Source organism: Grampus griseus, assembly GCF_964374135.1.
Source record: "Grampus griseus genome assembly, chromosome: 5".
Classification (NCBI taxonomy): domain Eukaryota; kingdom Metazoa; phylum Chordata; class Mammalia; order Artiodactyla; family Delphinidae; genus Grampus; species Grampus griseus.
This window is the reverse complement of record NC_138998.1, coordinates 139,967,389-139,990,787: the sequence shown is the minus strand read 5'-3', so window position 1 is coordinate 139,990,787 and position 23,399 is coordinate 139,967,389. Positions and strand designations below refer to the sequence as shown.

Genomic DNA, 23,399 nt, shown 5'->3' with positions numbered 1-23,399 from the left:
GTGTCTAGTCACGTCTTCGATCAAGTCGATGAGGATGGGCTTCTGGTCTCCCTCTGTGAGCATCTTCCCAGCTTGGGTTTGGTCTTGAGTCTCCCGGCACGACCCTCGCAGAACAGAACCGGGTCTCCCCTGCCTTCCAGTTGCCATATGCTCAGACTTTTTCCTGCAGCCCCCGAAGACCCCCGTGTGCCAGAGCAGCTCCCTTTGCAAGTACCTGGCTCCTCGGCAAGCCCCCCGCCCCCCGTCCTGCACAGAGAGTGGGGTCTTGCATAGCTTAGAGCATCTGAGTCACCCTGCAGGACCCGTGGGAGACGCACAGTCCACACCCTGCAGCTGTGGCTGAACTGGGGGCTTCTGAGCAGTTTACTCATGACTCTTCTGACACCAACTGTGTGCGATTTTTCTTGCACGCAACAAGCAGTCCTCCAGTTCTCAGGACGCCAACAGGGTGTCCTACAATTCAACTCGATTCTGGCACTAAGTACCCACACAGCACAGACCCTACAGGTTAAGGGCTCAGCCCAAGACTGCCCCTCCCTTGAGACGCCAACCCCAAGTCTGGGCCTCCTGTACCCATCAACTGGCTATAAAGCGGCAGGTTCCCACAACCCCTTCCAAATGCTTGATCGTTTGCTAGAACAGCTCACAGAACTCGGGAAAGCACTTTACTTACTATTATCAGTGTCTAATAAAGGACGTGGCTCAGGAACGGCCAAATGGCAGGTACCTGGGACAGGGAAGGGAGAAGGGGTGGGGAGCTTCCACACTCTCCACGTGTGCCACCCTCCCAGGACCAGAAGCTCTCCGAACCCCATTGTTTAGGGGTTTTCTGGAGATTCCATTACGGAGGCATGGCTGATTAAATCACAGGCATGGGTGTGTTCCCTCTCTAGTTGCCATCCCCTCCCCTGAAGTCCAGGTGGCAAAGCTGCTACCCTCTAACCACGCATTGGTCTTTCTGGCCCCCAGTCTCCATCCTGATGTTATCTAGCTCCCCCCCCACCCCGCCCCGCAACCACCAGTCATCTCCTTAGTATACAAAAGACATTCGAGATTCCTCGGGCTTTAGGAGCTGTGTGCCAGGAACTGAGGACAAAGACGAGATATTTATCCCAAGAGGCAAGCCGTGCCGGGGCAGGGGCATTTTTCCGAAGGAGTTCTCCCCGTGCAGGGCAGGACGCCCGTGCTCGTGTGGACGGGCATCCTTTCAGGTGGCGACTGGAGGCACCCCTGGGTCTCCAGGGCTCATGGTCTGCAGACACACGCTCAGCTTAGCCGGGTGGCAGACCCAGCAAGGGCTCGGTACCAAGAGGCATTCTCGGTGGGACACTTCTTGCGGAGGAGAGCATTGCCCTTCACCTTCTCTCCGGGGCTCTCTGTGTCCTCCCTTCCAGTCTCAACACGCCCCCAGTCCATTTCTCTCTCCCAGACTGTAATTGCGCTCTTACACGAGAGTGTAAGCTATGTTCTCTTTCCTCATGTCCTAGGAGAGGTTTGCTCCAGAACGTTTGACCCAGAAGGAGCAGACTCAATTTTTCAAGTGGCCTGAGAGCAGCTCTTCCTTCTTGGGTGCAGCCGTAACCCCTCTAGGGCAAATGCATGGGTTCGGAAGCTTTGTGAAGGCGTGAGGTCTACAAGGGCAGCGTGGGAGCTCTCCAAACGTGAATCAGGGTTAGGAGTGTTGTGCTGGGACAGGCACTCGCTGCAAAGGCCACACATGTACTTAGCAAGCGTGGCGAGTGTCCCTGTGAACAGGATGTATATGTGGACGGCTTGCCAGGCAAAGCAGGGGTCGCCTGCTGCTGGGGGACGGCAGTGACGCTGGCCTTCTCGGTGTGAGGCCCTCACTGAGCCACAGGCTTTGTGTCTGTAGAGGATGAATCCCTCCCTGGCCCCGGCCTGTGCAGCACCTGCAGGGCCCCTGCCACGTGGTAGCTCTGATGCCGTCGGGCAATAAGGGCCGTGTCCGTCCTCATTAGTGCCCACAGCTCTTCTCTGCCCAAGGAAGCATTGTGCCCATTGTACGGAGGAGGAAACTGAGGCCAAGAGAGGCTGGGGCCCTCGGGCAAGGGAACTAAGAGCTGCTGAATAACAGAGGCTGGAACTGAACCCTAGTCGGCCTCCAGAAACCAGCCCCAGCCGCCATACACCATAAACAGCCCTGTTACTATTATTCTTTACGTTTTTATCATTATCATTTCACTTAAGCTCCCACCCACCCCCACCAGGAAAGAGATGGCGAAAATGGGAAAAAAGGAACTGAAAGGCACTAACCAACCCTTGCTTCCGTAAAACCATGGCAACAAACAGACCTCGGGCAACTGCATGGAATTTCCCCCGGAATCTCATTCCACAGTGTATGTCGGGGAACCCCACAGCCGTCACTGGGATGAATTGTATATTGTGAGCACATGGGTTTTTTCTACCTAAGGCTGTTACACATTCATATACTAAAATATACCCTGGGAGATTCTGGGCACCCCTGTGCTCTTTGCAGACCTTGGTGGACCCCTTACTTTGCAAGGGTAGAGCACGCAAAGTTGTAGTTGCAAATAGGAAATTTGGTTGACTCTCTTTTGACTTTGCATGTCTTGAAATTCCAGGTACCCCATTAGCCTGGTATTTATGCCAAAATACTAACCGGTTGTGAAATTGTTTTGAAGCCAGGTCTTTCCAAGGGCAGGTGCAAAGTTTCTCATTGGAGGCCCCGCCCTTTGAGATGTGAATGGGAGCAGTGTCTCTGGGAGGGCCACCTGTTTGTTTGGATAAAGGCATGTGGAATTCCGGGCTGAGTCAGCCCTCAGGTACTCGGCCTGGTGAAGACCAGGTAAAAGGACCCTCGGGTAAGCTGGGCTTTTGTTTGCGAGTTGGAACACATCAAGCAGCAGCGGCATTACGTGGAGGTGTGACCAAGTGCCTTCCTTTTAAAGGAAGTGTCCCGTATATGTCTTTTAATGCATAGAGTCCACGGAGGAGCACAGCACATTCTTGGATTCTTAGGCCAAGGAATGCTCTCATTAAACCACATGATGTAGTAACAATACCTTCTGGTCGCGTACTATTACTGAGATGTAGTAACAATACCTTCTGGTCGTGTACTATTACAGAAAAGCCTCGTTGTTCTGTTTAAAGTATCCCAACAAGAGAAGGGATGGAGGGTGTAGTTGGGGGTGGGGTATCAGAGCCCGTGTGGTCCAAGGCACACCCCTCGAGGGGACGAAATAGAGCATCTACCCAGCATTCCTTGGGGTTGGCTGCCATCTTGTTTCCAGCATTTTTCACCTGGGTCCACTGGGAGAGTCCTTCTAGAAATACACCTTCACTCAGGTATTGTGAACAAGCGGGCAAGTAGGGTTAACTTTATAGATGTTCTGAGAATAGTCAGCTCTGATGCAGTTTACTTTTTAAATTGAGTCTGTTCCAGAGTAGAAGTAATATTTTCTATCAGGCTCGTGCCATCGTAAAGAATACTTACAGGGCCAAGACTGGGTTGCAGAGTTGGGGAAGAAATCTGACTGGGAACTCTGAAGGGTTAGCGAAGGGTCTTTACTTCCATTTTTATTTTGGAGTTCTTTCCCACACGATGTCATAGAGCGTGATTGAAGTGAAATATATTGGGTGACATAAACCTTTTAGGTCCTTTTTCTCAGCTGTATTCCTGATTCTTTTGGAGACAAAAGTAATTAAACTATTTCCAGTTCTCTAGAGTGTTCTCAGAGGAGGAGCTGAGGCAATCGTACAAGAGACTTAATTGAAAAGGAAAGTGGAAAAGTGTGGTGACATTGACAGATATCTGAGGACTTTCTTGTTGGCAGGCAATAGCAAAACCTGGGACTACCTAGGCCTGGAATTCTTTAGGCCCCTGTCTAAACAAAGGAATATAGTTTGAAGATAAGACCGATTTGCATAGGTATGTGACTGAGTTTAAGGTCTGGAAGCTAGAGAGAAAAAAAAAAACCTTGACTGATGGCCTCCCTGCCGTTATAACGAAACGTGCCCACTTTCACCGGCTGCCTCCCCTCTTGACCCTTGGGGGTGTACCAGGGACCCTGACCCTTCACCTGTCAGTGCAGCTGCTCCTTGGGCTAAAGACTTGCACCTTTGAAACCCTCCCCATGTGGAGCCCACCCCCCATGAAAGGCTCTTGTATGTAGAGAGGAGGGAGGAAGGGGGTTTATCTGAATACACGGTTCAGCCTTCTGTTGTGTGATTTTTTTTTTTTTTTTTTTTTTTTTTTTGCGGTACGCAGGCCTCTCACTGTTGTGGCCCCTCCCGTTGCGGAGCACAGGCTCCGGACGCGCAGGCTCAGCGGCCATGGCTCACGGGCCCAGCCGCTCCGCGGCATGTGGGATCTTCCCAGACCGGGGCACGAACCCGCGTCCCCTGCATCGGCAGGCGGACGGACTCTCAACCACTGCGCCACCAGGGAAGCCCTGAGCTCATTTTATAATTCTATTTTTGTCAAGGCTGTATCATTTTGTAACTGTTTAATATTTCATTCGTTCTTTGAATTATCCCTGCATCTTTGAAAACCACAATAGGTTAAAATTTATTAACATAGAAACAATTTCTTGCGTTCTGGGTACGTTTTTAATTTTTTCCTTGTAACATCCATAAGAAGTTTTCTTTTTAAGGCCCATTTTTAGTGAGAGACGGTGGCTAATGGCGTTCACTCCATGTGAATGTGGAACTGTCTGGGCAAGTTAAAATCGGCTGCGTGGAGACATAGAGCAAAGCCATGTTTAAAGAAAAAGACCTTTATGAGTGGAAAGATCCTAACTAGCTTTGGGCAAGCCAGAGTTAGCTCCCAGGAATCCACCAGGAAGAAGAGATCTGAAATATTGTTTCTAGCTTTCAAATGACTGCATAGTAGAAAAGGTGTGAATCTGGGTATTCATCCATATTTGAAACTCTGAATTCTTGTCCTTGCTGATTTATAGAGTCCAGATTATTTTGTACAGTGAAATGAAGATGGGTAAGGTGCAAGCTCTCCTCTCTCTTGCGTAAAGTTGCGTTGTTTTATGGCCCCTTCTCTAGGTGGTGTTTTGTCATGTCGTGGGCGAGACCATCCAGTTCCTGGTCAGCGTGGGGCTACCCCCGCCCGAGGACACGGGGCGCCCGCTCTACAGCGTGCGGCTCTCCCCGCTTCACCTACAGGTAAAGTTGGGGAGACGGAGCGAGTCCCAGGAAAACAGTTCTCATAAACCTGCAGGGTGAGAGGGTGCAATCAGACGTGCATGCTCCTGTTTTCATTAATTACTGTTCATTTCATAAGTTTCGAACTGTCACCTTCCATATTGTCTCTGTAGGAAATAAAGGGTGTGTGAAATAGGAGTATGTATACACACACACACATATATACACACATAGATATAGACACACACACATATATATACACACACACATGTGTACACGTATATATAACGAATTCAGAGTCTCCCAACCATCAAGTACGGGAGATACGATATTTTTCAAGGCACTGAAGCATATCAGGGGTGTGTCGACTGTTAGATTAAGGAAAATGTCATCTGAGGGAAGGCAGGTGGTTCTATTTCAGGATCAAGTACTAGACCTCAGAAGTCTCCTGCAGCTTGGAAAACAGCTTGCGGCTGGACTTGGCATTCCTCCTTTTAGTGTTCGAAAAAGTCAGCTTTAAAAGACCCCTTATTATTTTTATATGTTAAAGGATGAGTACTACCATTGTTTTTTGGATAATAGACATTATTATAATAATTATATTAGACTTACATAATTATAACTTTTATGATTGATACATTTATATATTGTATCTGTAACATTAATAATTATATATAAAGCAATTATAAATAGAGACATATGTAATAATTATAATAGACCTATTAGTGAAACTTGTGGATGCCTAAACCATCAGATAGCTGTGCATGTCACACACACAGAAGCAGGAGTTCACTGAAGCTCTTGTGTAGCCGGTGTGTAAAAATTGTGAATTTCTGAGTCTGCGTCGGGGGTCTCTGCTGATGCAGGCCGGTCCCTCTCCTCTGTCCTTGTGCTTGACTGCTAATTTGGGGGACAAGCGCAAATCATTCAGGGTTCTCAACCACGGGGGAAGATTATATTCCATTTGCTTTGCTTAAAAGACATGGTTTGAAACAACCAGAGCAAGCACAAAAATTTCTAGCTCCCTAAATGGCTTTTCTCTGAAACCCAGCCTCCCCAGCCCTACCCTGGTAACATGCCCTTTCCGAGAGTCGAAGAGGTTAAGTTGACCTCGTGGACTTGTCAGATGTTAAAGCCCTGCTGCTCCCCCCACTTAGTTTTTTGGACAATGCGATCAGAAGATTATTTTAAAGTCTGGGACACACGTACCCAGCATGACACACGTTTCAGGATGGGGTGAGTCCAGCAAGGACCACAAACATTCACTGAGGAAACATAGTTTCTGAGATACTGTTTATGTGCCCTTTTCGGCAGCTCAGATACAGGTAACACAATTGTATCTTTGATCTCTTACCATAGTTTAAAAGCAGCCTGTGGATTACCTCTCAGAGCAGGGGCAGCTGCTAGAGGTTGGTGAATTATTAATGCTCATGGCAGGAGGCATCCCGTCCTCCGCTGTTCTTCAGATAAAAGATGCATAGAGACGAGCGGCTAACCCCTCTCCCCGACCTGGTGGGAGCGACTCAGGGACTGTGGCAATGAAATTAAAGTGCACTTTTTTTTTTTTTTTTTTTTTTTGCGGTACGCGGGCCTCTCACTGTTGTGGCCTCTCCCGTTGCGGAGCGCAGGCTCAGCGGCCATGGCTCACGGGCCCAGCCGCTCCGCGGCATGTGGTATCTTCCCGGACCGGGGCACGAACCCGTGTCCCCTGCATCGGCAGGCGGACTCCCAACCACTGCGCCACCAGGGAAGCCCTAAAGTGCACTTTTGCGAGAGTCACCCAGAATTATAGGGCAAGGGAAGCATCATTTCTCTTACCTCATGCTAGTTGCTAGTGTGAGGGAGAGTTCTGAGTACTAAGAAAACAAGTCTAAAGCCATTCTCTCCTTCCCTTTCCCTGGGTGGTGGGGCAGAGGCGTGGAGGTGGGAAGGGTCAAATTTTGGCTTTCGAATGAGTCTCCAGCTGAAGGAGGAGGATGGCGTATTAGTTTGCTCTAGCCGCTCAAACAAGTCACCATAATCTTAGCTGAAAACAGCACACGTTTATCATGTCACCATTCTGGAGGTCTGATGTCCAACACAGGCTAAAATCCTGGTGTTGGTGGGCTGCCTTCCTTTCTGGAAGCTCTTGGGGGAGAATCTGTCTCCTTGCTCACCCGTCATCAGCAGGATTCCGCTGCTTATGGTTGCAGGACTGCGGGTCGAATTCCTTGCTGGCTGTCAGCTAAGGGCAAGGTCCCAGGTTCGAGAGGCAACCTCATTCCTGGGTTCCTGGCATCCTTCTCTGTCTTCCAGTCACGTCTCCCTGGCATGCTCGTGTGTCTTCCTCTTCCACTTTTAAGGGCCCCTATGCTTCCCCAGGGATCACTGGGTTAATGCAGGGTTGTCACCACACCCCAAGGTCCTTACCCTAATCACACCTGTAGAGTCCCTTTTGCCATGTGAGGTAATATATCCAGAGGTTCCGAGGATTGGGGTGAGGACATCTTTGGGGGGGCAGGCGTTATTCTCCCACAACAGATGGGTAGGGCCGGAAGGGGCATCGGGAGAGATCAGAGTCCAAGTGGAGGTTGTGTAGTGGCCCCGGCAAGAGAGGATAAGAATGCTGACGGCTCAGTACACAAGCCTCGGGGGCTGTGTCAGCATGTGGGGCTGGACAAGGCGTCCGGCTCCCTTCTCTTTGTCCCCCCGGCTCCATTATGCCTTGGTGGTGCTCTCAGAAGAGAGCTGTAAGCAGAGGGTTAGTCATCGAGAGGCTGCAGGGTTTCCATGGCACCTGGCCTTTAGCCCCGACCCTGACGTTCCTCTCCAAGTGACAGGGTGAGGCAGAGGAAGGCGCCGGGCAGGGCGGGGTGGGCTACGCAACGGGGACAGGGAGGTCAGGGGATTTGGGACCCTCCTTTCCATTTTGAAAGCACACCGTCTGCCAAGGAGGTGATAAATAACAGTCTAAGAAAACAAATGAACACACAGACACATTTTGAGGCTCCAGTGAAGAGAGCAGTCCTCCAATAATCTTTTTTTTTCTTCTTTAATAGCTGGAGCTCCACATGAAGGAGAAGAGAGAAGACATTCAGGTCAAGTGGTCCTTCATCAGCGCGCCAGAGATGGCCATTACGGTCCAGCCCAAAGCGCCGGGGGAGGTCAGTCCGTGAGTGTTTGTGATTCCTGCCTCGTGTACGCACAAACATCGCACGTTATGACCACCTGCCCTGGGAGGCGGGGCCTCTGATTAATGCGTGTCTGATGTGTGACCCCGGGGAATGCACAGGGCAGTGATGGGGCAGCGTTGGTGGGCGGGGTGGGGGGTAGGGGAGGTGGGGAGGGCCATCCGTGGATTTAATGCCAGCTCTCACCTGGGCTGCACCTGCAATCACCTGGCAGCTTTTAAAAATCCTGAAGCCTGCCCTGTCCCCCAGGCTTTTAAAAATCCTGAAGCCTGCCCTGTCCCCCAGGCAGGTTTAATTGGCCTGGGGATTTTTTAAAGCACTTGTGTGCAGTGGTTGAAAACCATGGCAGTGATGGAACCTAGGTTTTCCTCACCGCTCTATCACACCTGACCCTCAGATGCTTTCCTTCACTGTGAGGGCGCTCGACTCACCTACAGCTCAGCCTGAGTCCAAAGCCTGGCTTCCAAGGCCACCACCTCCTTTCTCCCCACAGCTTTTGCATAGCTGTGTCTCAAGTCTGAAGGTGATCTCCCCGCTTCCTGTGGTCCTAGGGGTGTAAGGAAGTGAATTTGGGAGAAGGAGGGGCCTGCCGAGTCACATGGGTGCTGTCACTTTCAGTTGCTGGAAAGATCGTGGAAAATTTAATAATTTGTCCATAAATAGTATAACTGTTTGAGCCTTGATATAGGTGTAGGCAGTTTGTTTTTAAGACTAAGAAGTTTGACTTGTAATTCTTTTCCCTTGCATACGTCAGAAGTGGAATTGTTGGCCTGACCGTTTAGTTGTACAAAGTTCGCGTGTTAAGTGTTTCCCTAGTCACTGCTTTATTTTCTTTTTCTCCTTCCTGCCCACGTTTGCATCTGCTTTCCCCCACCTGGCACTGCTTTTTCAGGCCTACAGTGCACACAGAACGGTTCTGTGAACGGCTCCCCTGCCGCCTCTGACATCAGACTTCCTAAGTTCAAGATTGCTCTGCTGGTCTTCATAGCAGAGTATATCCCGCCGAGGGGGTACTGAGTTCTGTGTTCAAAAACTACTCACATTAAGTGTTTTCCTCTGTGTGGTTATGTTACCAACCGGATGTGAGTTCATGTAAGCAGATGTCAGCATTTGCTTCTGTTAGTACCATTTCAGGTTTTGTCCCCCATCTTTGTTGATTTACATAGTTTTTGAACGTGCAGAATATTAACATAGTTCAAAAGTCAAAATTACATGAACTGTTGTTCATGAACTCCACCCCATCCATGCCCTGATCTCTGCTCGCTTGTTTCTTTCGTTTTCGTTTACCCATCCTAGGTTTCTTTTTGCAAAACGGACCTTATTCCCCCATTCTCACCCACTCAGTGGCATGCTGTGCGCACTCTTCACACCTTGCTCCCCACAAGGCCCTGTACGTTTCTCTGCCAACCATGGGCTCCCTATATTAACGAGAAGCGTGACTTTCCCAGTGAAGTAATCCTGTGGGATTAAACAGCCCCTTGGAGCTGGGTCCTGTCGGCTTAGTAACCCCTTGGAGCTGGGTCCTGTGGACTTAGTAACCCCTTGGACCCCTGGTGGTTGAGATGGCGTGGGGGCAGGGGGACAGCTATAAAGGAAGGTCGCCAAGTCAGCTGCTCTGTGGATCTAAAATGTGATGGTCTCTGAGCACCCCAGAACCCATCTTTCCCCCTTGGTTTCCTCCTCTGTCAAGTGAGGAGAAATGTGCGGGTTAAAAAAGATAGAAATAGATAAACCAAGTGCAGTACATCCATAAATGGACTATTATTCAGTCGTTAAAAAGATTGGAGTACTCATATGTGCTAGATTAGGAATGAACCTTGAAAACATTGTGCTCAGTAACAGAAGCCAGACATAAATGACCACGTCACATGATCCCATTGCTATGAAATACCCAGAATACACAAATCCATGAAGATGCAAAGCAGATTAGTGGCTGTCAGGGGCTGTCGTGGGGAGGATTGGGGAGTGACTGCTAATGAGTAAAGGGTTTACTTTGGAGGTGATGGAAATATTTTGGAACTAGATAGAGGTGATAGTTTTACAACACCGTGTATGTATGTACTAAACACCACTGAAATGCATACCTTAAAATGGTTACATTTATGTTATGTGAATTCACCTCAGTTTAAAAATAAGGGTATCAAGAACCTATTGCAATAAGAGAAAGATGGCGGAGCGGTTCTCAGTGCAGACCCTGGAGCTTAACTCTCAGCTCTGCTACTTATGAGCTGCGAGACCCCACACACGCTAATTAATTTCTCTGTGCCTCAGTTTCCTCATCTGTAAAATGGGGACGATGATTTGCAACGTGGTTGTGGGGATTAAACTAGTTAATATGTGTAAGTGTGTAGCATCGGGCCTGACACATCCTAAGAGTGACGTAAGTGTGAGCCATTTTGATTATTAGTAGTTTAGAGTTCCTGGCAGAGAGTAGATTTTCAGTAAATGGCAGATTTGGCCTAAGTTTGCTGTAACAAGGCCTGGCCAGCTGGTTGTCCTTGGGACACCACAGACCAATTTCTGAAATCCCTTCCAGCCCCGCAAGTTGGAAGATTTTTCAATAGGTCTGTGGTCCTGGTGGAAATCAAGTCCTGCCAGCGTCCATCCCCCTGCGCAGGGGGGACTGGAGCCCCACAGTGGGGACATTTACACCAGAAGTGACGAGGGACACAGAGGGCCCTGGAGCCGTCAATGGCAGAGCCAGAATCGTGGCCAGGGTGGCCGAGCACCGGCACTCACCACACTGCAGCTGCGCTCCTGAAACCACGAACGATGGCGTGGATGGCAGCAGGGCTGGCAGGGCTCGACGTTTTCTTTTAGCAAGTGTCCAGCCAGATCCAGCTTTTAAGAGTTCAAAACAAAAGCTATTATATTTAAATAAGGCTTTTAACTGAGATTTTAAAAAATAGATCCTCCTTGCTTAAAAATTGAGAGATAAGATATGCAGAAAAGTGCATATATTGTAAGCACGCAGCTGATTGAAGCTTTCACACACTGACCATTCATGAGTGCCCAGCGCCACAAACAGAGCAGGGTCAGCTCCCCAGAAAACCCCCTCTACCCGCTTCCACTCACTACCTGCAGCCCCTACAAAGGGTAACCATGCTCCTGACTTCTAACATGTATGACTTATCTATGCTTGCAACTAATAATTACCTCAAACCCAGCAGCGTGAAACAACACACATTTACCTCATAGTATCTGTCAGTCAGTCCAGGCTTAACTGGGTCCCCTGCTCGGGGTCTCATGGGCTGTCATCATGGTCTGGGCTGACTGTCCTTCCTAGAGCTCGGGATCCTCTTCCAGTCTCCTATGGTTGTTGGCAAAACTCGGTTCCTTGTGGTTGTAGGACTGAGGTCCTCAGTTCCTTGATGGCTGTGGGCTGGGGCTGCTCTCAGCTCCTTGAAGCCCTGCAGTTCTGTGCCATGTGGCCCCCTCACACGTGGAAGCTGACTTCTTCAAGGTTAGGAGGAGAATCTCTTGCTCTGGTTTGCTAAGAGGGAGCTGTATATAACATAACCTTTGGCCATCACATCCCTTTGCCGTATTCCGTTGGCTGGAAGCAAGTCGCGGGCGCCACCTGCCCTCAAGGCGAGGGGATGATGCAGAACATGACTCGTTGAGGGTCATCTTAGGATTCCGCCCACAAACAGCATTAGCTTAGTTTTGCTTGTTTTGGTACTTTAAATAAAGGAGTCATGCAGTACTGTGTATGTGTTTTTCCGTGTTTGGTTTCTTTCACTTAACATTATGTCTGTGCGATTCATCTGTGTCTTTGTGTGTGCCTGTAACATCGTTTGTGCTCGTCGCCCTGTGGCATTCCATTGTGTGGCTGCACAGAACTTGCGTATCTGTTCAGGTATTGATGGATACTTAGGTAGTTTCCATTTTGGGGTCAGTACGCATGGTGGTGCTCTGAACATTCTAGGACACGTGAGCGCGTTTCTCTTGGGTATTAGTTATTGCAGCCTCATGGAGCTTGGCACCTGGTGATGCAAGTCGTCCTGCTGTGTGACTCTTCTGCGAGCTTGTCTTCACTGTTATTGAGCCTTTCCATTTACTTGAATACCATTTATTTTTTCTTCTTCTTATCTATTTTGATGTGGGCCATTTTTAAAGTCTTTATTGAATTTGTTACGTGATTGCTTCTGCTTTTACGTTTTGGTGTTTTGTTTTGGTTTTTTTTTTTGGCCACAAAGCATGTGGGATCTTAGCTCCCCAACCAGGGATTGAACCCGCAACCCCTGCATTGGAAGGTGACGTTGTAACCAGCGGACCACCAGGGAAGTCCCTTGACTACCTTTTAATAAAAAATTAAAAAAAAAATCAAACATCAGGCAAGAAAGAAAAAATATGTGCCTGTATGTTTACAGGAAAGGAATGAAAAGATATACACAGAAATGTTAACACATGTCTATGTTGCACATGTCTTATCTTTAACTTTTAAAAACAAGGAGGATGGGGCTTCCCTGGTGGCGCAGTGGTTGAGAGTCCGCCTGCCGATGCGGGGGACACGGGTTCATGCCCCGGTCCGGGAAGATCCCACGTGCCGCGGAGCGGCTGGGCCCGTGAGCCATGGCCGCTGAGCCTGCATGTGGGAGAGGCCACAGCAGTGAGAGGCCCGCGTACCGCAAAAAAAACAAAACAAAACAAAAAAAAACCAAGGAGGATGAATGACTTCTGAGATCAGCAAAGATAAGAGTGAGTGAGTGTCTCACTGTCCTAGTCTGATCTCCTGGAGCCCTGGTGGCCCCAAGTCTGTTTGGTCCCAGGGACATCTGGAGAGCCATCATTTGCTTGCCCACTTGTACATGTGCCCGGTTGCGAGATGGTTTGGTGACTCCCTCCTCTTTCGGCAGGACCAGGCGGTTGGGGCAGATGCAGTCTCTGAAAGTCTCAAGGATATTGTGAAGCACCTGGTTAGCTCTGCGTCCCCATCAGCGGTTCTGAGCACAAAGCCTACGGATGTGAGGGGAGTTCAGGTAAACCAGTTCACCGGGTTGTGGGTGCTTCATGACCCCCTGAAGGACCGTGGTCCACCCGCCTGGAGAATTTGTGTGCATTTCCCACGCTCGCCCCCCATCCCTGCACCTTGCCTCTGCCCCCCCCCCCCCCCCCCCGCGGTAGAGCGAGATTGCACGGTTGCTTGCTGGTGGGTGATGACCACGGTCTGGGGCAAAGCTCTGAGTTCAGGGCACAGGGTTCTGAAGCCCCATGGGAGGAAAGGAAGAGGAGTCTGGCCCGCTCAGCAGCGTCCAAGCCGAAGTAGCCCAGATCCTCTCCTTTTAGGAACCAGAACTTGACTTTTTGCTGTGCCCCCAGAGACTGTTGTCTGGGATCGCACCCTTCCAGAACTAAGGTACCTGGGAACTGCCCCGAGGCAGGCAGAGTGAGCGCACTGGACCCACAGACTTTTAGCCCAGGACGGGGACAGCCTCCGTCCACACTGCCTCTCAGGGGTCTGTCGCCCTCAGGCAGTGCGGACACATGAGGCCATCTCCTCTGTGGGGTCCTTTCCCCGCTGGCGACCCCCCTCCCCATGCTGGGGCCCTCCCCACCGCCCAATTAGGTGCCAATTCTCTGGCTAAATTCACGTCCAGGGCATTCGCCCAGGACAGCCTCCCTGGGCTTGGTCCCGCACATCTCTTTTGGCGACACATCTAAAAACCTTGGCTTGAGGTCAATTAATTCTCCTAGTCATGAGCAGATCTTTTCGTGATGACTATGCAAAACATACACTTACAGTCCCTAAAGTTATTTTTCCTATGTCTTTCCAGTATTTTTATGTGGCATGTAGAATAGCCACTGTTATTATATAGTGGGGGGTGAAGTCAGTGTGAAAGGGTAACTTTTTGTTTTTTTAAGTCTTTATTGAATTTATTACAGTATAGCTTCTGTTTTTTATGTTTTGGGTTTTTGGCCACGAGGCATGTAGGATCTTAGCTCCCTGACCAGGGATCGAACCCTCACCCTCTGCCTTGGAAGGCGAAGCCTTAACCACTGGAGAGCCAGGGAAGTCCCTAAAGTATAACTTTTCATATGATTTTTTGATGCAGGCTCTCGGTCTCTGGTTCCTGTTAGGGCATCACCACTGTGAGTGTGTAGAGCCTGGAGACAAAATCTCTTTGATTCACTGCACAGATATCAGGGGATCACAGTGCTTTGTGGTTCGCTCTGGGTTGAAGGTTATCAGAACAGGAGAAACCTGATGCGGCAGAGGAGCAGCTGAGTAAGCAGCCGAGCAGAGGGAGGGGCTCGTGGGTGTGCGCGCAGGGTTCCCAGGGCTGTGCCGCCAGGTGGGGCTCGGCCCAGAGACGGGGGGTCAGGCCAGGCTTCCCAGAGACGAGAGCACAGAGGCTTGGCTGTTCTCTCTTTCAGTAATTCTATCCTGGTGGCTTAGTTCAGATCAGAGCTGCCTGTTTTGAATATGACTATACATTTTTAATGTCAACGTTTGAGAAACTTCACAAAATAGTAGTGCATTTTTAGAATACACTGATTCAGAAAATAAAGGGACCGGGACTACCATAAATTCAATAATGCTTTTAAATAAATTTGTAGACTGTATGTATGAAAATAACATGCATATTATATTAGGGTTCTCTAGAGAAACAGAACCAATGGATGTGTGTGTGTGTGTGTGTGTGTGTGTATAAAATAGCGTCCATAACTGCATGAGCCGACTATATATTCATGTATAAAATATATATATTTATACATATAAGGGGACTTAGTCTAGGGAGTTGGCTCATGCTAGAGGCTGACAAGCCCCAAGAGTTGCAGGAGAAGCCAGCAGGCTGGGACCCAGGAGAGCTGATGTTTCCACTCAAGTCCAAAGACAGGGAAAAATGGATATCCCAGCTCTAAGGCAGTCAGGCGTGAGGAATTCCCTCTTATCTGAGGGAGAGTCAGCCCTTTGTTCTATTCAGGCCTTCACCTGATTGGACGAGGCCCACCGCAGTGGGGAAGGCAATCTGCTTTCCACGGTCTGTTGATCTAAATGTAAATCTCAGGCAGAAACCTCCTCGCAGACATACCCAGAATCACGTCTGACCACGTGCTGGGCACCCCACGGTCCAGTCACGTCAACACATAAGATTAGCCATCACGCATACGCAATTGAGAAAACATTGCATCTCCACCCCAGACATGTGGGCTGCTCTGTCCCCAGTGCACAGGGACCTGGGTCTTGAGGACCTCTGTGATTACTTCTTGGCCTCCCAGCACCTGCAGCTCACAGTGGGCAAGGCCCTGCCCTGGCTCAGAATCATGTTTTCTAGGTGGTGACCTGAAGAACACTACAGTTGCTTGAGATGTTAGTAAGCATCCCCCCGCCAAAAGCACTCTGAGGTCAGATCAGCTCTTAGGATCCCTCCCTGGGAGGCGCTTGCTGTGCAGAGGCCTGTGATGTCTCTGAGAAGCTTTCCCAGGATTCCCAAATGTTTGTACCTAAGGAGCCCCTTGTAACTAACACTCGTAGCCATGAGTGGGAGGTGGAAGCTAGCTTGAGAAAGGCTGGTCTGAAGGTGAGGGCCCACAAGCTTGGGGAGGCTCTCTGTTGGAAACACCTTGATGCCCATTTGAGGATATGGGGATGAAGCAGGCTCAAGGGGTACCTGCCTCTGCTTTGTCCCTAGCGTGGCACCTGGATGACACTTAGATCCTCCCCACGTGGATGGCAGGTCTGCCAGGAGGTGGGAAGTAGCCAGTGTCCTGGCTGGTGTCACACTTAGTGCTAGTGGGCAGTGGGCCCCTGCATCCCAGGGAGGGCGCCCCACTCTGTCTCACGCTCCTGCCCTGGGTCACGCGTGGCCCCATCTCCACCCACAGTGAGATCCAGGGGAGTCCTCTCTGGGGGAATGCTTAACTCCCTCGCTCGCTTTCTGTGGGATGTACGAGGCTTCCGAGGAGGGGAAGCAGCCGTGGGTGACTGGTACCCTCCCTCCCCAGTTGTTACAGAGCAGGCCTGGGAGCCAGGCTCCCTCTGGAGGTTTTCTTGAAGAGCCCGTCCGTGGAGCAGGTGTCCAGCGGCCACCGCCTCTGTGCCACGGCTCACCGTTCTTTGTCTTCCTTTTTGCAGCATCTGCAGCGCACTTCACCTACTCAGGAATCCTGCCCCCCCAAACCTCCAAGGGCTCATGAGCTCAAGCTATTGGTGAGGAGTATTCGAGCCTCGCTGCTGAGCCATCCTGGTGCTTCAGGTGGGTGGTGGCGCGGCAGGGGCACCCGGCTGAGGGCGGGGCACCCGGCTGGCTGTGGATGTGACCGTCTGCGGTGTGAGCAGAGGCGAGGAGGTGCCTTGTGGGTTGCCCGTGGCCTTTGCTTCCTCCTGTGGAAGGGGGGTGCCACAGGGGGGGATTATGGGTGTCCGGAAGGCTTTGGGCCCACCGGGAACCCTGTGTTGCCCGGAGAGGCTCCTATGGAGACAAGACAGAAACATTGCAGAATGGGTGATTCCTTTTCGGTGATTCTGAGTCAGTGCTGGGACCCCGGATGCCTAGTAGCCTGGGACCGGACACATCTTTCCACTGTGTTGTGGTTTTTGCTGAGAGTAGCGATGAGTTCTTTGTATTGTCTGAGAACATCGGGGTTACTTATATTTATTTGTGGGGAGTTTCCTCCTGTTCCAGAAGTGCAGGTAGGACACACTGAACTACCTAGAAACTCTGTGAATGAAGCTGGGTATGGGTGGTGTTTTGGTAACTCACACCTCGCCCCCTGAGGCCATGCCGCTTAGCAGCCGGGAGGGGCTCCCGGGACCCAGTCGGCCAAGGTCGGGGTCCCAATTTCTAACCTCTGCCAGCAGGTCCCCATCTGAGTCAGAATCTCTCCTTGAAAGTGACTGTGGTGATTGGTAAGATGATGTGTGTAGAACACCGAACACCACCTGGTACACGGTAAAGGGCCAGCATATTCCAGTCCTTTACCGTTGAATTTTTTTTTTTTTTTTTTTTGCGGTACGCGGGCCTGTCACTGCTGTGGCCTCTCCCGCTGCGGAGCACAGGCTCCAGACGCGCAGGCTCAGCGGCCATGGCTCATGGGCCTAGCTGCTCCGCCGCATGTGGGATCTTCCCGGACCGGGACACGAACCCGTGTCCCCTGCATCGGCAGGCGGACTCTCAACCACTGCGCCACCAGGGAGGCCCTACTGTTGATTATTGATTACACAGTATATTCACGGCTTTCTGCCATGGGGCAAGCATTGCCTCGAAGCAGACACAACTGTTCACTAGTGAAATGTCCTGTTATCTGGATCAAATACCTCCAAAAGTTTTGACTGAGCTGTTACGTATAAAAACCTACATCTGGGCTTCCCTGGTGGCGCAGTGGTTGAGAGTCTGCCTGCCGATGCAGGGGACGTGGGTTCATGCCCCGGTCCGGGAAGATCCCACATGCCGCGGAGCGGCTGGGCCCGTGAGCCGTGGCCGCTGAGCCTGCGCGTCCGGAGCCTGTTGCTCCGCAATGGAAGAGGCCACAACAGTGAGAGGCCCGCGTACCACAAAAAAAACAAAACCAAAAAAAACAAACCTACATCTTTGTAAGAGGGAAATGGGTTCTCTGGGAGGTATCCCCAGATTTAGCAGTTACCCCAGATGCCCTTCCTTTTCCAAGCTGTTAGTTTTGTCCAAAGTGAGGCCCACATCTCTGCTGGAGTAATGTTGCCCCCAGGGAGGGCCCTCACCAGAGAGCTGTGCCCGCAGTCAGAACCGAGGGGGGAGCAGGGGCACTTGGGGCAGCCTGGGGCTGTGGACGTCCAGTGAGTATCCCCAGATGAGGTGTTTTGGGAGTTTGTAAATGGCAAATGAAAGGAACACTGGACCCTCTGAGCCACAGGTCCAGTGAGCCAAGACCAGACATTTAACTCGGCCTTTCTTTTAGATGCAAAATGTCTTAATGCAACTAGAAAACAAAAATAAAAGCCAATATGGTGCCCCTCTGTTTGACTACAGGCAACATTAACCCAGTATGTGTAGTTCAGCTGAATGATCCCATCCAGAAGTTCTCCAGCACCCTCTCGAAAAACACTACCACCCTCACCTGGGAAGAAGAATTCACCTTGTGCGTAAGGGGCCCGGTTTCCATGGCCACACCTACTCAAGACTGCCAAATTCTAAAACCATTCTGCAGCACTGTTCATACAAAAGAAGGGAGGGAGGGAGGAAGGAAGGGAGGGAGGGAGGAAAAAAGAAAATATAAAAAATTAAAAAGAAGTATATTAAGCATCTGAGGAAGCTGTAAGTCAGACATGGATTTCTTTTGAAGGCAGCTCTTAGTATCGATTCACTCCTCACCGACATACCCACGCCCTGCTGTGACGAGAGATCTGTTGTTGGGCCTTCCACACTTGCTTTAGAAACACACACCTTCCAGAGCAGAATGGAAGGAAACTTCCGATTGATACCAAAATCTGACAAAGAGAATGGAAAAAAGGAAAATTATAGACCACTTACAAATTATGATGTAGGAATTCTGACTAATGTATTATCAAATAGAATCCAGTACCACATTAAAAATAATACACCAAGACCGACCGAGTTCATACCAGAAATGCAAGGATGGTTTAATGTGACGAGATCTATTAATGAAATCCACTGTGTCACTAGATCAAGGGAGAAAACAAACTTATTATTTTTCTGTATGCCCAAAAGATATTCAGTGACATTTAATAACCATTTCTAATTTTTAAAACTTAATTAGAACAAGATTTATGGTCACTTTTTTCATATGATTAAAAACAAAAAATCACTGTAAGTGATAAGTAGTAGGAACAGTCCCACTGAAGTCAAGAGAAGGATACCAACTGTTTTGTTCTAGAAGTACTAGTTAATGCAATTAGATAAGAAAAAGAAATAGTACACAAGTAAGAGGCAAAACAATCATTACTTGGAGATAATACTATTGCATATTTAGACTACTGCAGAAAATCAATTGAAACTATTAGAAATGATGAATATAGGGTAGAAATAATAATATTATAAAAACTAATGTAAATAATATTTCAGTAAAGTAGCTGAGTACAAAAATACAGAAATCAATCCCTTTCTGGTGCGTAAACCATAATTAGAAAAAGTAATGGAAGAAGGTGTCCCTTGTATAATATAAAGAGCCTTTATAAATTATTAATGAAAATATGAGCACTCTCTTAGAAAACTGGGCAAAACTTCTGTACTAGAAAAGCAAAAGTAAGAGCCGTAGATAGCCAGAAACATCTGAAGAGATGTTCAATCTCAGTAATAGCTAAAGTAATGCAAACTTAAACAAAAGAGATTGTTTTTCGCCTTATAGATTGGTAAAGAAAAAGTGAGAAAAGCCAGTGGAAACACTGTATATATTAGAATAATCATTCTGGAGGCCATCAATATGTATAAAAAAAGAAAATCTCTTACATGCACGTACCTTTTGATTGACAGTTGCTCTTTTCCTAAGGAAATAATCACACAGTGTGTGCAAAGATATATGTATGAGGATATTTATCTCAGCTTGTTTATAATTACAAAATATTGGAAACAACCCATTATTAAGGGTTGGTTATTAAGGAACTGGCTGAATAAAATCTCTTAAGGCCAGAGCATGGAATACTAGACACCTATGAAAAAGGATGTTGCTCTGTAGTTATTGACATGGAAAGATGTCCATGATATCTTAAGTGAAAAAAATAGGTTACAAAGGAGGAGAGAGGTATGTTATGTTCTGTATTTGTTTTCAGACAATTATATGGCTATATCTTTCAATACAGTACCTACTAGCCACATGTAGCTTAAATTTCAATTAATTAAAAGCAGACAAAATTAAACCCAGTTCCTCAGTTTGCACTGGCCTCATTTCAAGTTCTGCATAGCTGTCTGTGGCTAGTGGCCACCGAATTTGATAGCAGCTCTACAGAACATCTCCACCATCATTCAGAAAGTCCCATTGGATTACCCTAGGAGACCAGTCACCAAATATTAACAGTAGCTATTTCTGGATGGTGAAATTGCAGATAATCTTTGTATTTTGGTTATATATCTCTTTGTTTCTTAAATATTGACGGTGATCTGCATTCCTTTCTATCATCAGGAAAAAAAAATACTATTTCAAGAAAACAGTAAAGCATTTTTAAGGATTCATGGCCCTTCTTCCTTTCCACAGTGAGCTGAATGCCAAGTCGAGGGAGTTGCACCTGCAGATTTCAGAGGATGGGCAATCCTCAGAAGGTGGGTGGTCAGCAGGCAGACGGAGACCCTGCTCTCTGGGAGGGTCATCCAGCGGCCCTGACCAGGGCCTTGGGGTGGGGAGGGTGGGAGACCCAGCAGAGCCTTGGCCCCTCCCCCTAAGCCACTCCAGGTCTTCCCAAGGGAATGTTTGGTTGGAAGTCCATTCTGTTATTAGCAAGGTCAAACGTTTTGGGAAAGAGTATATTCAACTGGTTCTTTTCTTTTCTTTTTTTTAAACAAATATCAAAAATCTTTTATTCAACAGTTCTTGGCTTAGAGAAGTTCTCAACCCTCTCAGCCTTAACAGACCTTTTACTTTTTTTTTTCTTCAGTTTTTAATTGTGTTGATACATATAACTTAAAAGTTACCATCTTAGCAACTTCTGAGTGTAGAATTCAGTGGTATTAAGTGAATTCACATGGTTGTGCAACCATCACCACCGTGCATCTCCAGAATTCACCTTACAAAACCAAAACTGTCCCCATTAGACACTCGCTCCCCAGGCCCCTCCCCTAGCCCCTGGCCCCCACCCTTCTGCTCTCTGTCTCCATGAATTACAGCTGACTTTTCCTTGTAGAATAAGCCATAGCAGCTTAACTTGGACAGATGCTTTAGGTACAAGTCAGCAACAAATAGAGGTAAAAATCACGAGTGAGCGTGGACCTGGTGTGTATGTGTGTAAATCAGTAGTTTCAGTATTTATTAGGTTTTTAGGAATCCCTATGAACACACCAAAATTGGGAAAGGTGACCCTTCCCTGGCTTATTCAGCTGTGAAACCTAGCCATCTGGTTACCTCCTAAAGTCACAAAGGCATAGGAAAAACAATTCGAGCTCCTGGGTAGTAGCAAGGATTTTTGAGGCAGTTTCCCTGGTTCTGTAGTCTAGAGATAACTCCTGAGATAAGAACTGACATTCCAAGAGAGGGCGTGTGGTCTGAACACGGGGCGGAACCACTGTTTTCCTAATCCATTCCTGGGGCACCACCCCTGTTGGCTCCATTGCAGTTTCATTCCAGTCCAGCCTGATGGGATCTATGAAATTTCAAACTTAAAAAAAAAAAACAAAACCCAGAACAAACAACAACCTTTCCTCAGGCTCATATATTTTTAACATTTTGCCCCATTTCCTTTATTATTTGTACTCACAATTGCTGGTTGCTCTCACTTTGCTCTCTCTGTCTGTCTACACACACACACACACACACACACACACACACACACACACACACACACACACACACACACACACACACACACACACACACACACACACACACACACACACACACACACACCCCCGAGGGTAAATGTGTGAACCATGTGAGTGTAAGTTTCGGGCATCCTGGCCCTTTACCCTCAATTCTTTAGTGCGTATTTCCTAAGAGTAGGGATATTATTTGTCCACAGCAAGTTATCAGCTTCCTGAGTTACACTGGTCCACTTCTTTACTGCCCAGATTCCACTTTCCGTCAGCCAAGCCCCTGAGGTCCTTCCTAGCAGTATTTCCCAGTCCTGTGTAGGATCAGATACTACCTCTTGATGGTCACATCTGTAGCCTCCCTTGGTCTGGAACAGTTCCACAGCCTTCCTTTGTCTTTTATGACCTTGACTTTTCTAAAACTTTCTGAAACGGGAGCATCTCCCAGTGAGCGGGGCGTGTGTCCAGAGTTGGTTCTGGTTGCAGCCGCTCGGGGGCATCCTGTTCCTGTGGAACCCCATGGAGATGCCCCCGATGTTCCCCGTTTGTCCCCTGTCTCTTTAGCTCTGTTGGCGATGACGACCGTCCCCTTGGATTTGTTCAAGAAGCAGCCTTCTGGGCCACAGAGCTTTACGCTGACCAGCGGGTCCTCCTCAGGCAGCTCAGCATTGGGTTCGGTCACTGCAGAGGTAGGACGTCATTCTCTACGATGCCCAGGCCCAGCTCAACCCACTCGAGAAAAGGGACATCTTCATTTATGTCTGTCAGGGTCTTGCTCTCGCTTGAACGTAAAGCAAGAAGCTTGTCGAAGACCTGATGTTTCCTCCCAGGCATTTCTAGACGTGAATGGGTTGCTTCCTGCCCAGGGTTGCGTTGCACTGTCTACCTGACGTAACTTTCCGTGATGCCCTTTCACGCAGGCCTAGCCCAGAAAGGGCTCTTTTATTTCGTTTGGTTCTCCAGCTTTTGTTCCCATCATTGTGTGCTGAGTGGCTGGGTTTGAGCCTGGGTCTCATCATCCTGTGTCAGTTCCGGGGAAATCGGTTAATTATAAGTTACTTATGATACTAAGCGACAGCTAAAGAAATCAGAGGTTATCGCAAAGGCAGGCAGCGCGCCATGGCGGGGTGTCCGTCTGCGCTGACTACGAAGCATGTAACCAGCCCTCTCTGCAGTTTTCCTACATAGAACCCGGTGAGGCGAAATCCTGGCAACTGCCTCCATCTGTTCCTGCTGCAAAGATAGAAAAAGACCGCACGGTGATGCCGTGCGGGACCGTGGTCACTACTGTCACTGCCGTGAAAACCAAGCCTCGCTTCGATGCAGGGAGGGCATCCCCGCTGAGCTCCGGTGAGTTTCCTCCCCGCAGAAACTCTGAAGTCACGCCTCCCCTGTAAATGTCTTGCCTCTGTAAACTGCAGAGCGCTGTAGGCTGCAGGATTATCTGTAAGAAAATGTCCTGGTACGGGAAGAATGGGAATTGGCAAGGCTTCTGCATAGCTTTTTTTTTTTTCAGACAATTATCTTTCTATCTTGTCAGACACATGACAAGCCAAAGCAAGGTTCAAACCTGTAGTGAATTCTGAAGGTAAGATCTAGACACTAGATGAAATATCCCGTTACATTAAGTACTCCATGAGGTTTACGTGGGGACAGCACACTATCTTGAAACATTAGATGTGAGCGGCCAGCATAGAGT

At 48.7% G+C, this 23,399-nt stretch overlaps 1 protein-coding gene across 1 annotated transcript in view; it reads left to right on the top strand.

Moving 5' to 3' along the window:
- The window catches only part of C2CD2 (C2 calcium dependent domain containing 2), a 60,045-nt gene that overhangs the window by 19,047 nt on the left and 17,599 nt on the right, over positions 1-23,399 (top strand). The window contains exons 3-10 of the mRNA XM_082654418.1: positions 5,038-5,157; positions 8,175-8,279; positions 13,166-13,288; positions 16,387-16,507; positions 18,257-18,365; positions 20,436-20,500; positions 22,265-22,389; positions 22,876-23,050. Coding sequence (XP_082510544.1) covers positions 5,038-5,157; positions 8,175-8,279; positions 13,166-13,288; positions 16,387-16,507; positions 18,257-18,365; positions 20,436-20,500; positions 22,265-22,389; positions 22,876-23,050 — 943 coding nt within the window. The remainder of the gene's footprint in view (positions 1-5,037; positions 5,158-8,174; positions 8,280-13,165; positions 13,289-16,386; positions 16,508-18,256; positions 18,366-20,435; positions 20,501-22,264; positions 22,390-22,875; positions 23,051-23,399) is intronic.